Source organism: Mytilus californianus, unplaced genomic scaffold (genome assembly GCF_021869535.1).
Source record: "Mytilus californianus isolate M0D057914Y unplaced genomic scaffold, xbMytCali1.0.p SCAF_3, whole genome shotgun sequence".
Classification (NCBI taxonomy): Eukaryota; Metazoa; Mollusca; class Bivalvia; order Mytilida; family Mytilidae; genus Mytilus; species Mytilus californianus.
In genome coordinates this window covers 117,594,330-117,610,092 of record NW_026262679.1, presented here as the reverse complement: position 1 = coordinate 117,610,092, position 15,763 = coordinate 117,594,330, and the positions used below count along the sequence as shown (strand labels likewise).

General features: G+C 33.5%; 1 protein-coding gene across 1 annotated transcript in view; it reads right to left on the bottom strand.

The window, feature by feature from the left end:
- LOC127735940 (polypeptide N-acetylgalactosaminyltransferase 1-like) overlaps positions 1 to 15,521 on the bottom strand; it is an 81,102-nt gene extending 65,581 nt beyond the window's left edge. The window contains exon 1 of the mRNA XM_052246389.1: positions 14,621 to 15,521. Within this exon, the coding sequence (XP_052102349.1) occupies positions 14,621 to 15,090 (470 nt within the window). The 5' untranslated portion in view covers positions 15,091 to 15,521. The remainder of the gene's footprint in view (positions 1 to 14,620) is intronic.
- Positions 15,522 to 15,763: the final 242 nt, after the last annotated feature.

The window sequence follows — 15,763 nt, the reverse complement described above, 5'->3', positions numbered from 1 at the left end:
TATTAATCTATAAATAGCACTTCCGTTATCCCCAAAATAATCAAAACAGTAAGCAGTGTATCAAACTAACTGACATTCTTGAAATTCACGCTGTGATGCCCAATGTGCATTTTTAATAAGAGACATGATGTCAAATAAGTGCTGAAACGGCTTCAAATACCATTTCACACGTATTATTATTTATACCTGAGACTACTTGTCTGAGTTGTTTATATACATTTATTTTAGATAGTCACACGAACAAATAATGTTTAATGAATGTTTTTTGTCTAAAATGATATATACATGTTTGTCTCTTTATTATTTTTCTTGTTTGTAATTGATATGCCCTTAGGGGCCCTTTAATTAGGAAATAAAATGATTTGATTTGATTTGATTTGATTCGAATGTAGGATCGGACATGTCACATTCTTTTTTTTCTCTAAAAGACTTTTTCATCAAACTACTTTTCTAGCATAAAGTTTTACGAAAACGATTACAAACTGTTAATTGACCTTTTTGGCTTAGCAATTTTGTACATGTACTTTTTTTTAACAAGATTGCACACGCTGAAATGTCTCGCCTTCTTTACTAATCATTGATTTTATGTTGATAGTCCTAAATATAAAGCTTTACTACAAGTAACACATAAACTTAACATGATCCAAGAAAATGAGGTCAAGGTCAGATAAACCAAACGAGAAATACATGTACACCTTAAAATCATTCAATAAACCAAACATAGTTGACTTATTGCTTATAGTTTCTAAGAAACAGTCTTAAACAAGAAAACTTAACATTGACCAATGAACCATGAAAATGAGGTCAAGATCAGATGATACCTGCCTGACAGACATATACACCTTACAATCCTTCCATAAAACAAATATAGTTCATCTATTGCTTATAGTTGAAGAAATGACAAATGAACCATGAAAATGAGGTCAAGGTCAAATAAAACCTGCGAGACTGACATGTACATCATAAAATATTTCCATACACCAAATATAGTTGACCTATTGCATATAGTATTAGAAAAAAAAGACCAAAACTCAAAAACTTAACTTTGACCACTAAACCATGAAAATGAGGTCAAGGTCAGATGACACCTACCAGTTGGACATGTACACCTTACAATCATTCCATATACCAAATATAGTAGACCTACTGCTTATAGTATCTGATATATGGACTTGACCACGAAAACTTAACCTTGTTCACTGATCCATGAAATGAGGTCGAGGTCAAATGAAAATTGTCTGACGGGCATGAGGACCTTGCAAGGTACGCACATACTATAGTTATCCTATTACTCATAATAAGAAAGAAATTAACATTACAAAAAAAAGTTGACTTTTTTTTTCAAGTAGTCACTGAACCATGAAAATAAGGTCAAGAACAATGGACATATGACAGACGGAAATTCATAACATAAGGCATCTATATACAAAGTATGAAGCATCCAGGTCTTCTAGCTTCTAAAATATAAAGCTTTTAAGAAGTTAACTAACGCCGCCGACGGATCACTATCCCTATGTCGAGCTTTCTGCGACAAAAGTCGCAGGCTCGACAAAAACTGAATCGATAAATCTACAGGTATGACTAGTCCAACTTTTCCAATATAGAACGTGAAATATTCTATTCTTTGTATTATAGAACACAATTATTCTCCACTTTATATTATAGCACACCATTATTCTCTACCTCTTTTTTTTATATTACAGCACACCATTATTCTCTTTTCTTTTTTTATATATATCAAAGCACACCATTATCGTGACCATTATTCACTATCATTTATATCATAACACACCATAATTCTCTATTCTTTATACTTATAGCACACCCTTATTTACTACTCTTTATACTCCTAATGGTGACAGGGGAATAGAAATATGGTCACTCTTGGTCTTCTTCCGACCGGCAGTAAAACCCTTGCCAAAGTGGCGTCATTTTTTTAAGGGATGTACAAGTACGCAGCCACGTCAGGTCAGATTGGGGATGTTAAATCCGATTCCTCGTCTAGTGTGTGTGCCACGCTCTCTGCACGCTAAGGAAGGGATCGTAGGTGGCCTGTTGTAAGCCTAAATTTCTGCCACTATCCAATATACCCTCATTTTCTAGTGGCAGTCATATTTTTTCCGATCTGTATCCCGTACGGCCTCTATTACAGGAATTTATTGTTAATTTCTTTTCGTCCTGAACATGCATGAAATATCTACCACTGGACGTTAAGCAAGCAACCAACAATCAATCTGCCCTTTATATTATAGCACACCAGCATTCTCTATTCTTATTTTTTTTTCCTTTTCTCTCCATTATTTATTTTTTGTTCCATTTTTCTTAATTTTTGACCATTATTCTCATTTTTGTAAAGTCCACCCAGTCTCTCCTGTATCTGCAAGGGCAGTTCAATTTTTCTGGATTTTTTTTTTTTACTTTTATGACATTTGGTCTATCAGTATGGTCTGATGTAGTCTAGTATTGTTATAATTTATGGTGTCCTTTTTATATATCCTTTCAGAATTCTGATACACTTACCTTACAAAAATAAACCACACACATCAAGTTACTTCCAGATAAAGAAAATAACTCATACAATTACTAAGAATGCAATGTAAAAAAAACTTCCTTAACAACTATTACTGGCATATCAGTGAGATCATACAATGAGCTAACTCAATTTTCATTTAAAACAGAAACTGCAAACGACCCAATAGTCTGAATGTGTCATAGCTTTTACACCAATAATCTATATCGCCTAATCCTTTTGGGAAGAAACAATATAGGAATCAACCATCACACAATACCACTGTGCCAGTGTTATCCGTGTCTATAAAGATGAAGAGTCATTCATGAAATTCAATACTCGTTGAATGCATGTGCGTATCGTTCACATGGAGAAGATGGAACGGGTGTATCCAACACTACATAGTAACTTGTCAAACCAATACCTCAAAAGTGTATTCTACTTCTCCAAATATTTTAATATCAAGCATGTATTAGCATGCAAGAAAGGAAAGCTTCAAAAGAACAATATCTTTTCTTGTGAACCTTTATATGAAGATAAGGAGATGTGGTATCATTATTAAAACGACAACTATGATCCACCAGAGTTCAAATTACGTGGATATAAGCAAATATAGGTCACTGCACGGCCTTCATTATTGAGAAAACTCCATACCGTATAGTCAGCTATAAAAGGGCAGGACTTTAAAAATGTGATACAATTCAAAGGAGAAAACTAACTGTTTTTAATTGTTTATAAGATTTTTTATTTGTTAATACGAATCTTAATGCTCTGACATGTCTGAAAACAATCTTTTTCTTGATTTTTGTTTTATATACTTATAGGTCTGTGTACCTTCTGTTTTGGCTTTGTGGTTGCTGTCAAAATAATATTTACCCAACATCCTTGGTACTGTGATTTATTTATAATGATTGATAATTCAGTATTTTATAAATTTTTCTTTGAATATTATTCTTATAAAAATATTGAAGCATGATATAATGATAATCCTGAACAGTATATTTTTTTAATTCTTGACATTTTTCATATCAACTGTGTCCAGAAATCATCTCTACAAAAAAAATATATATTAAAATCGTATCAATTTTTCATTGCATACATTATTTGAATGAATGAATCTTTATTGCATTAGCAACAACATTGCTTTAGCAAAATACAAGGTATATAAATATATGACAAATATAGAGAACAATTAAATGAATTAAATTAAATAATGCAGAGATAACTTATAATAACACATACATGTGTACAACATATTAGCTGATAATTTGCAATCTTAATTTCCATGTAGCCTTTAGATAGTTACATAGTTTCTTAGTTAAGCTTTTTGACACAGCTTGTAACAAAAAAAAATAGCTTTCGTGTATTAGGCCATGAACAATAATACTTTGGCAAAAAGTTACATCTAAGTGTTCTATATGCAGGACAAATCAACACAAAATGATATTCATCTTCAATATTATTCATTTTACGACATCTACAAATACGATTGTCTCTAGGAATATTGTCATAGCGACCTGTTTCTGCATATAATTTCAAGCTTCCACTACGTAGTTTGGTAAGTATATTGGTATTAAAATTATATTGTAAATAATTCTCTATCCAAAAATCTAATTAATAACATTTATAAATAGACATTTTTCACAAGCATTAATATTAGCATACCAGATTTGATAATATTGATCGTTAATACGAGATTTAATAAGGTCAAATAACACATTTATGTAATCTTGGTTAATCCGTAAATAAATCAAGCCTAGACTAAACAAAAGGTCTGTTACATTGGATGCCCAATTTGTTTTGTCATTAGAAGCATCAATACATAGAATTTTATATACATCGTTAACAATATTTGGTTGGTCCTGAATTAAATGCAACCAATATTTAATAATTCTATATTTTCTTGAAATACACATCGGGAAGTGCCCGAGTTCACCACATAAAAACGAAATTGGTACAGTTTTACCCAAGTTGAGTATATATCGACAAAAACGATTATGGACATATTCTACATCATTGGCCTTATGAAATCCTCATACCTCGGACGCATAGTTCTGAACAGATCCAACCATACTATTGAATAAAAAGCACTGTTGACTTGGACCAATGAATACTCTTTTCATTGAGTTGATTAAAGATGATAGAGCTCTTGCTCCTTGTTATGCCATTCTTTTTTTAGTTTGAACAAATTTACCATTGAAATGTAACAGCATACCAAGGTATATATATGATTTGACGATTTCAAGTTCTTGACTTTCGAAATAAAAATTATCACTTACGGGCTTCCAACTATTTCGAAATACAACAATTTTTGTTTTGTCCGTATTTACAGTTACATTCCATCTCAGGCAGTGTAATGAAAGTTTATCTAATAAAATTTGCAATGCATCGGGAGACTTTGCTTGCAGAACTGTATCGTCAGCAAATAATATCAGATATATGATGTAACCATTAAGTTCGAATATGTCACCATTATTATCCACTTGTATATCACTGATTATATCGTTAATGAAAAACAGGAACAGGAGAGGAGAGAGTGGTTCCCCTTGTTTCACACCAAGAAAATTTACAAACGCATCAGATAAGCCGTCTTTCGTTTTTATTCGTAGACGCACGGTTTCGTACACAGCTTTAATAATTGTAATAAATTTCCCACTGACTCCACTTTGTAACAACTTGTACCACAGAATTCTCCGTATTACCTTATCAAAGGCTTTTCGGAAATCGAAAAAGTACAATAAACTTTAGACTTCTGATGTAATATATGTGATATAATTCCATGTAAAATAAATATGGCATCAACGGTTGACCGGCCTGGTCGGAATCCGAACTGATTGTCAATAAGCTTTTCTTCGTCATCGGCCCAACTGATCAATCTGTTTGTCAAAATAGGCGTTAAAATTTTAGACATCACACTAACTAGAATTATAAGACGGTAATTATTTGGGTCAGATAAGTCTCCACTTTTTGGAATTGTTATAAGGATGCCTTCTGTCCAAAAATCTGGAAAAATTCCCCGATTGAATATGAAATTAAAAAGCATTTTCAAATCGGAGCAAAAAAGTTCGGCCCGGCAATAAACATTTCATTAATAATACTGTCATTTCCCGCACTTTTTCCAGTTTTAAGTAGATAAATAGACTGAAGAATTTCATCTTCGGAGATTTCAGTATCCAACGAATCTATAACAATGTCGTTTAAAAACGAGTTAGTTTCAATCAGATTTATAACTTCTGCACAGATATCAGGAGGGATTCCACCAGGTAACTGTTCGAAATGATTAATAAGTAAGTCAATGTCAGCAAGATATTTATTTTTATTCATTGGTTTAAATGCCGACCAAAATTTTCGAGGGTCAGATTTGGCAAATTCGCAGAGTTCTTGACCTTTAGCTCGCTTATAGTTGGTCACCGCCAACCGTTTTGTTCGATTGTATCTATTTCGGGCTGATATATAATGCTGACGATTAGCATCAGTTGGATGACGTTGGTAAAAATTTCGAACAGAGTTAAAGTCTTGTCTCGAAGAAGCACAGTTTTGGTTAAACCAATCGTTATCATGGCGTTTCACATATGTTGGGCTACGTTTCAGTACAGTTTTACCAAAAACAGCAAAAGCACTGTCATATAAAATACGGTTTATCTCCCTTACCGCATTATTAACATCATTGGCACTATTCATGTTTCCGACCAACAAAATAAGTAATTCATTATGTTGTGATAGCAGTTGAATATGGTCTTGGTTTTTACTAGAGTCCCATTTTAGGTATTTGTGGGTACTTGGCAAACTGTTACACTGAATATTGTTATTTAGACATATCTCGTATGATAAAGGAGTATGATCAGAAAATTAAGTAAGGTCTATTACACCAAAGTTCTTAATAATATCATAGTTTTCGGGACAAACCATCAAATAATCATTTACACTTTGACCCCTAGATGTACAAAAAGTATAAGATCCACAGGAATCATTGCCGAGTCGACCATTCGCAATAGTTAGTCCTGTATTGTGACATAGTTTTATTATCTTTCGTCCGTATGCGTTTATTACTTTGTCCATAGAGCATCGTTTTGAAATTGCAGGAAATACATCGGGCTCAACGCAGTTGATATACTTTTCTAAATAATCAATCTCAAGAACAGCATTTAGCTCGCAAGTGCGGCTATTCATATCACCACAAACAATAACTGAACCTTATATTTATATTCTAAAAAAATATTTCTATATCATTATGAAAATCATTTTCGCAAATACGATATAAAGTAGACTTTTCGTGTGGTGTATCAGCAAAACATATATAAATCATCATTCAAATTAAAATATAACTTAGAAAACTTTATAAGCACAATACCATGGTCATATTCTCTTTCAATAGAAATACCTTCAAAAATGTTATTCTTACAAAAAACAGCAATACCTCCCAATATTGTTCGGGAGCCAATTGAAGCCCGCCTCTTGGTGCGGGATTTTCTCACAGCGTTGAAGACCCATTGATGGCATTTTGGCTGTTTCCTGCTCTTTGTTCGGATTGTTGTCTCTTTGACACATTCCATGTTTTCTCTATCGAATACCTGCATGTAGACATTTCGGCACTTTTATCTTCAACTTTTGTTTTAAACTACATGATGACCTCTTGATGTCTACTTTTGGTTATTTATGTCATTGGGTTCACTGGCTGCTGCCTCATTAACACCTCCTTTCATTGTTGCCCGATCTTTAGTTTTACTGTGTATTGAATAGCGGAAAATTGCCTTTTCAGTGTTTTTCTTCATGCCAGTGCCATGTTTTTGTTTAACATTAAATAAACAGGTTTAGATTGCATCTTGGTATCTTTCCTGACAACTTTTTAATTCATATATATAATATACATAAATGAACTGTTGTTTTTTTTGGGGGGGCTATGAAAAAATGCCTTTTAAAAGTACAAAAAATGTATTTTGCTATCTTAAGTTGACCGGTCTAGCCTTTGTTAACTAACATTATATTTAAAATATTTTAGCTAGTGGAATAGGAGTAAAACGAAATTACTTCTAAAGACATTTGTATTTTAGCTAGTGGAATAGGAGTAAAACGAAATTACTTCTAAAGACAATGTGTCCCTTTTCCAATCTATATCTATATTAAGCTACATGCATATGATTTAAAAAAAGATCGAGTAAAGAACATTTTATCCGTTTGGTATTTTTCGCCTCTTTTTTATATAGTGTGGAAGCATTTCATACTAATAATGTCAATGCTTAATCTGCCAAGGCTGGAGAGGAGGGGACTGGATCGTAACCCTTGGCTAGCGAAGATGTAATAACGTAGCTACTTTTAAGGGCTCATTATGATCCTTAATTGGTTTTCTCTCTCTTCAAATTGTCAGAATCAGATAGGGTGGTATCTGTTCAACGAAGCACGTGACGATTTCAAACTTGTTTTAAAAAATCACATTTAACCTTCAACTATTCATTTTACGTTTTTCGTAGAACAAGGGTATATCATATTTAAGCTTGAACAACACTGTATTTCGAAATAAACTATTGATTACACAAAGAGATTCATGCAAACAAAGCGGATAAATTGTACGGCGAATAGTTGTTTACTGTACGGGGATTCGAGTAGGTACCTATATTAAAATATGCAGACGTTGTATGGGATTCTCAAAATCAAAGTTTTAATCAATAAACTTGAGAATATCTAGTTACAGGGGGGGGGGGGGGGGGGGGGGGGGGGGGGGGGCAAACTAACAAGCATTAATAAATTGTATGTTGAAACTAAATGGGAAAAATTGTGCGAAAGAAGATGCAATCATAGATTAGTCCTTTTTCATAAAACTTTGAATAACAACACACCAGATTATCTTAGAGACGCTATGCCCGATTCAGTGGGAAATGGACATGACCATTATACAAGACAACGTAATAGTGTTATTCGATATAATACACGGACCCGTTTATACTCAGAGTACTTTTTTTCCCAGCAACAACCAAGTTATGTAATAAACTACATTTAAACGTAAGAAAATGTTAATCTCTTTCAATTTTTAAGAAACAAATTAGTACTCAAATAAGAAAAGTCCCTCCTTATTACTATGTAGGAAATCGATTTGGACAAGTTCTTCAAGCTTGCTTAAGGATGAACTCGAGTGCATTAAATTCTCATCTATTTCTTCGGATTTTAGTAGAATCTCCAAAATGTCGTTGTGACTTGGAAACAAATTCTCATTTCCTTTTATCCTGTCCAATATATACCAATTTAAAGGGGCACTAGCTGTCAAATTAATGTTCACCGATTTGACTCAAATTCTCATATTAGATTTATAACAATGTAAAACATTTATCTAAATTATAAAAAGTTTTAAATAAACAATTTACAGGGCATGGGCTCGATAATATGTAGCCTCGTTTCGTGTGTATTTTAGTCTAGACGTCATCTAATTAACTATTGAGATGACACCGAAAACAACCGACAGTCACATGACACGATATAAACATAAACATAGATATCAATAGATATATGGACCTCGTGCAAATGGATTTTTCTATGTCTGTTTGATTTCAATTTTAAGGTTAAAACTAGAGGCTCTCAAGAGCCTGTGTCGCTCACCTGACTCTACTTTGGTTTTAGAAATCATGTAAAGATAGATAAAAATCATAACAGATACCCAAATAATGATTGAGGCCAATTTGGTTTAATATTGGTCCCGTTATTTAATAAAATATCCTGGTGGCCATCTTGAACAGTAAATCGGCAACAAAGTAGCTACACTTGGTCAGCACCTCATAAGGAACATTCATGCCATGTTTGGTTTCATTCCATTCAGTGGTACTCTAAAAGAAGACATTTGTATGTATTTCCCATAGGGTCCTATGTTAAACCAAGTCCCCCACTGGCGGCCATCTTGGATGATGGATGGGCTGCAAAGTAACAAAACTTGGTCAGCACCTCATAAGGAACATTCATGACATGTTTGGTTCCATTCCATTCAGTGGTTTTCTAAAAGAAGACATTTGTATGTATTTCCCATAAGGTCCTCTGTTAAACTAAGTCCCCCGCTGTCGGCCATCTTGGATGATGGACCGACTGCAAAGTAACAGCACTTGGTCAGCACCTCATAAGGAACATTCATGCCATGTTTGGTTTCATTCCATTCAGTGGTTCTCTAAAAGAAGACATTTGTATGTATTTCCCATAAGGTCCTATTTTAAAATAAGTCCCCCGCTGGCGGCCATCTTGGATGATGGATCGGCTGCAAAGAAACAACACTTGGTCAACCCCTCATAAGGAACATTCATGCCATATTTGGTTTCATTCCATTCAGTGGTTCTTTAAAAGAAGACATTTGTATGTATTTCCCATAGGGTCCTATGTTTAACTAAATCCCCCACTGGCGGCCATCTTGGATGATGGATCGCGGCTGCAAAGTAACAACACGTGGTCAACCCCTCATAAGGAACATTCATGCCATGTTTGGTTTCATGCCATTCAGTGGTTCTCTAAAAGAAGACATTTGTATGTATTTCCCATAGGGTCCTATGTTTAACTAAGTCCCCCTCTGGCGGCCATCTTAGATGATGGACAGACTGCAAAGTAACAACACTTGGTCAGCACCTCATAAGGAACATTTATGCCATGTTTTGTTTCATTCCATTCAGTGGTTCTCTAAAAGAAGACATTTGTATGTATTTCCCATAGGGTCCTATGTTAAACTAAGTCCCCCGCTGGCGGCCATCTTGGATGATGGATGGGCTGCAAAGTAACAACACTTGGTCAGCACCTCATAAGGAACATTCATGCCATGTTTTGTTTCATTCCATTCAGTGGTTCTCTAGAAGAAGTTTAAAATGTTAAAAGTTAACGACGACGACGACGGACGACGACGACGGACGACGGACGCCAAGTGATGAGAAAAGCTCACTTGGCCCTTTGGGCTAGGTGAGCTAAAAACAAGTCAATTTTCGATTTTACCTGTGTAAGCATGATTTTTTGTGGATCGAATCAGTCAATCAAATGATTTACCTTTGTATCACTTTCAATGTTGATATTCTTTTCTTTTAATAGCCTAACACGCATCAATCATGCATAATCCATCTCTAGCTAAGGGGTTAAACTGAAGTTCACATGAATACGGATTCAATGAGGTCGAATTATTCACTTGCAAGTGAATAATTCATCATCGATGATTCTTAGCTTATTTTGACAAAATTGAACCATACTGGCTGCTAATAGCGAATAATTATTTCACTATTTCACTTTCATTAATGATTGAACAAAAGAAAAATCATAATTTAAATTTTTTATGTATCTCGTAGCTAGTGCCCCTTTAAGGCAGGAACTTCTGGTTTCAATTTCAGATTTTCCAGTTCAATTTGACATTAATACCGTGCTTTTTTGTTCAACCGTACTCTCGGACGAGCAAATCAGCCTTTTATTTATTTAGGTACAGAAATATATAATAATCAAAGAGCATGATTGCTCTGAGGGATACGATTGCCATTGTTTTCATTGATATTAGTCAGTATAATGACAAAGTGCAGGTGTGATTTTGATCCTATATACACCGTTTGGTGGTGCACCTGACAGTCGGAAAGTACAGATTATGCAACAGGTAACAGGTACTATTGGGATCGGGACTGGAATGTCGTAATTTTCAATCAACACCATTGTCCTATATAAGTTAGATTTCGCGTTCAGTACGTCGATTGAGCATGCACGACAGTGTATAAGACATAGATCGATAACGGTCTCCGAAATTTGGATATTTTCTCAAAAATTGGCATTTTCTGTGGAAAAACAAGTGTTTTAAAGACAAATTTAGGAAGAACAAAACACTAGATTTATACATGATATCACAAATATTTCCGACTTTGTATGGTTTCAGAGGATTTGGGGCTCAATGAAATCAGTCTCTTCCTTTAGTAGTATAGATTCCTTCTAAATGTTATCAATCCCACATACTAAGTGTCAAAAATAAACATTTGTACAAGCACACAAAAGTCAATCGGTTCTTTCTTTGGGCTTAGGATTCATATGGCCCAAAATGTTAAAATCCTAAACGTCTTCCAAAATTGCACACATTTAAATGATGATCGTGGGCAAGATTGTAAATTCTATCATGAAAGAAAAGCTTTTTGGAAAACGGTATCTCAATTTAACAAAAAAATCTAATGGATTAAACTAAACCCTGTTTTTTATGTTCTTCAACTTTCAACTTTGTATTTGATTCGACTTTCTTACTGTTTTGATTCATGTGCCACTGATGAGTTTTGTGTAGCATTTCTAGCGTACCAAATTATAAGTTCCATACATTTTTTGTACATGAGATTTTGCTACTCATGCTTCTGTATCTTCTGTCATTATGAAATAATCAACATTTTTCTTCTGATGCATTTCTTGATTATGTCCACTGTTCATTTAATACATTAAACATGTTTAAAGAAATTTTGATGACTGAGATATAAATACTAGCTATTCATTGATGTCTTGTTAAAAAAAAAGCTATTCATCATGTTCATTGATATCTAAATTACTTTGCCCCATTACAAATAACTGAGTACATTTTAATTTCTCAGTAAAATACTAAAAAAATTACATTAAAATTTGTTTTTTCCTTCAAAATTTTGCCCTTTTGATAAAATTTACCCAATCCAGGTAGTACAATAAAATGTATGAAATTTGGATTTGGAAAATTCAAATTGATGGAGTGATCGAAGTGATCGTAATATAAAGACTGGATTATTCGGGATGCCCTGTATGACATTATGGCACTTCTTACTGCAAACAAAGCATTCTTGTTCAAAACCATCATGCAGTTCAACACCACCGTAAATTGACTTCAAAATTTCTAATAATTATATCAATTTCACCGTGAATCTTCTGAATATTTCGTCTGCATCCCTTCGCTAAATTCTTCTGTTCAAACACGTGTGTACATTGAAAACACGTTTCGTGCTCCATTGCACATGTTTACAAACAATTTTAAACTCCTCCTTTTTTCGCGCCATACGTCAGGATACATTGATCACATGATGCAGCTTATTTTTAATTTCCGGTTGACCGGCGTTAATGGATAGATCGAAGTGATCGTAATATGACGACTGGATTATTCGGGTTACGGAATTCCCTCTCTGACGTGATTCTAAATATATATAACCCTAAATATAAATACTGCTTAATTCTGATTTTCCGTACTGGAAAATAAACGCAAATGAAAAAGGGAGATATCAAAACAGGAGGATTATGAGAAGAAATTTAACAGAATGTTGTTTAAATTCAATCTCTTGTTTGTTTTTACTTTTCATAACAGGACAATCTTAAGAATCTGAGTTGTTCCTATTAATGTAAACACAAAACGGTTGACGTGAGAGTATTGGAAGGGAGTCAATGGTAAAAGTCTACAGATTGCCTGACGGCACTCGTATCCCAAAAACCAAACGATTCAATCCTTGATGCGAATGTTCGATCATTTATAAAACATAAGCATTTCAAATATGCACACAACACTCTATACTATTTACCACGTTTATTCAGTATTTTTTTTTATGAAACTTCAATGATCTCTATTTTTTTGTACAAACTGACTATTTCAGATCATGCCAAACTTACATAATAATGAACGTATCAGAAATTTATTTGTACACTAGGAGACAAGGAGACAGATTAATAAAAGCAATTTTGCTTGTTTCTGAAACCTACCGTTATTTCATGTATCAGAATTATATACTATGTATTGATATAAATCAATATTGTTTAAACTATATGTTACTTTTTGCTATCATTGTTTATTTGCTTCGGGGGTACCTATATCCGGTGTAGATTGTACACGTGAGTGTGTATATTGTCAACGTATATTTGTTCCGCCTAACAGAAGTTCCACTGGAAACTTTGTTATAAACAATGTCATAATATCTATTCATGTTGGAACAAATATTCTATACCATTTATTCCGTTAGGAACATATACTGTAATATTTATTCCTGTGGAAATAATATTCCAGAATATGTTTTCCTTTTGGAACTTGTATTATGAAGGAACTTCTATTCTGTGACAATATGATATGCATAATTGTCATTGGACGTTTAGGAAGCAACATTCAATCAACCAATCAATCAATCATGGTGGTTAGGTCTAGGTTAACCAGAATTTATGTCATTAAAGTTGAATTTAGTACGCCTACCTAATTCTTGTTGACTTCCAACCTTTACAAACATCATTACTAAGATTATAATACTATATTTCTTTTGTTTTCAAAAGTTTATATCTTAATCAACCACCGTTTTGACCATAAACGTTAGGATATATCAACAAATAAATTAACACAGGGTATGGGAATCGACATCCTTGTGTTAAAAGACTACAATGGAAATCAAATAGATGTACTCCAAACGAGAATGAGATGAAATTCTAGGATTTCTCTAATTTTATCCTACCATCGACCTTTTTACAACACGAAGTGATAAATATATAGTATATGATTATAGTCTCGTGATATTCTGCTTCTGTTGCTAGCGAATGATTGTAATAAAAAAAAACTCAATGTCATAAACAATACCAGGCTTATATTTTTGTACGCCAAACGAGTTTCGTCTACAGAAAACACAACAGTGACGCTCGAATAAAAAAAAATGAACGGCGATTATGCATCTACTTTAAGAATGTTTATTCATATTTAAACAAATAAAGTGAGTAAAAGTTTTTTTTTTCTGTTTTCTGTTAACATGTTTAACCTGCCAAGTTGAATGCATTACTCGTGGAGAACAAATATCACATCATGATTTAACTATTCCTTGTGCAAAGGGTTACTTTGTTCAACTCAGTTCTACACAGAAATTGTACGCATGGTTATGACAACAATGCCAAAATGGAAAATTCAAAACGAAAAGTCCCTTAGTAATTGGCAAAATCAAAAGCTCTAACACATCAAACGAATGGAAAACAACTGTCATACTCCTGACGTGGTACAGGCAATTCCTTATGTAGAAAATGGTGGATTAAACCTGGTTTTAAAGCTAGCTAAACCTCTCACGTGTATGACAGTCGAGTGAATCATCATAAATCGTGTAAACCAAAAAAAATAAATTATAAAAGTAGAATGATGACAGTAAAGATCCTGAAGAAAAGTAAACTTACCCAGGAGGTCTGGCATCGGGAACAAGTCTGTTTAAAGGAATAATATCACTTGCTAAAATATTAACTTGATATTTTTGCATCATTTCAGACACATTTCGTTTTTCCTGTCCCACAAACGTTACTCCACGTCCTTTTTCTCCATTTTTCATTGGATCGTTTTTTCCATAATTATCAATTAAAATATTCCCTGTTTGGATTTTATTATTTTTCCTAAATTCTTCAGCAGATATAGACACTTTTGGCCCTTTTCTTATGTAAGTAACCAATTTAAAAGTTACAGGCGCATTACTATTAGATAAATTAACTTTTTGAACAAAAGTTGATTTCATTTTCTTAATATAATCCTGTTTGGATAGGAGTCTGTTGCTTATTAGCCATTTTGTATCTCCAGAATACACATATACTTCATATGTAAGTAACATTAGAAATACTGCAACACCAGCACCTATATAGCGTGTTCTTAGTCTCATTATTATAGCGGAATATCACAAAAGATCAAATTTGTACAGCAGAATCGTATTTACACTAAACAATTGTAAATTATATATGCTATTGCACACTTGAATAATGCATGCTCATTAAATCTTCGTAATCCTTTCATCTTTTATAAAGAATTTAACATATGAACGGAATAGCAAACGCAAATCAGTCGTTATCAGGTGACTATGGAATGAATGCAGCAAAAATAATGTTGTCACTTATTAAATATGTAAAATCCAAATCATTGAAAAGATCCATATATTCCTAACTGAACGTGACCACATGTCTTCGGAAGTCAGATGTTTATTTCTCACGTTTGTTATCATGAAGGTGACAACAGAATTGTGTCCAATGGTTGGATAATACGGTACCGACATTATGATACCCCTTTATATGTCATATTTTGTGAACGAAATGCATTATCACCTGCAAAATGACATACTCTTGTTTTAACTGATAAAAACAGGTAGATTGTCCAGGTAAAGCTATTTATATAAATAATCCTTTACTGTGCCATCGTCCTTTATTGATTTTACAAAGGGTCAACCATGTGTATCATGATACTACTTAATTTGTAATTCGAAAGCGAATGAAAATTTCTTTTAAAGGCGATTTCCATACAAAGTAAGGGAGGTAAGATTCGTCCTTTTTGATGACACGAAA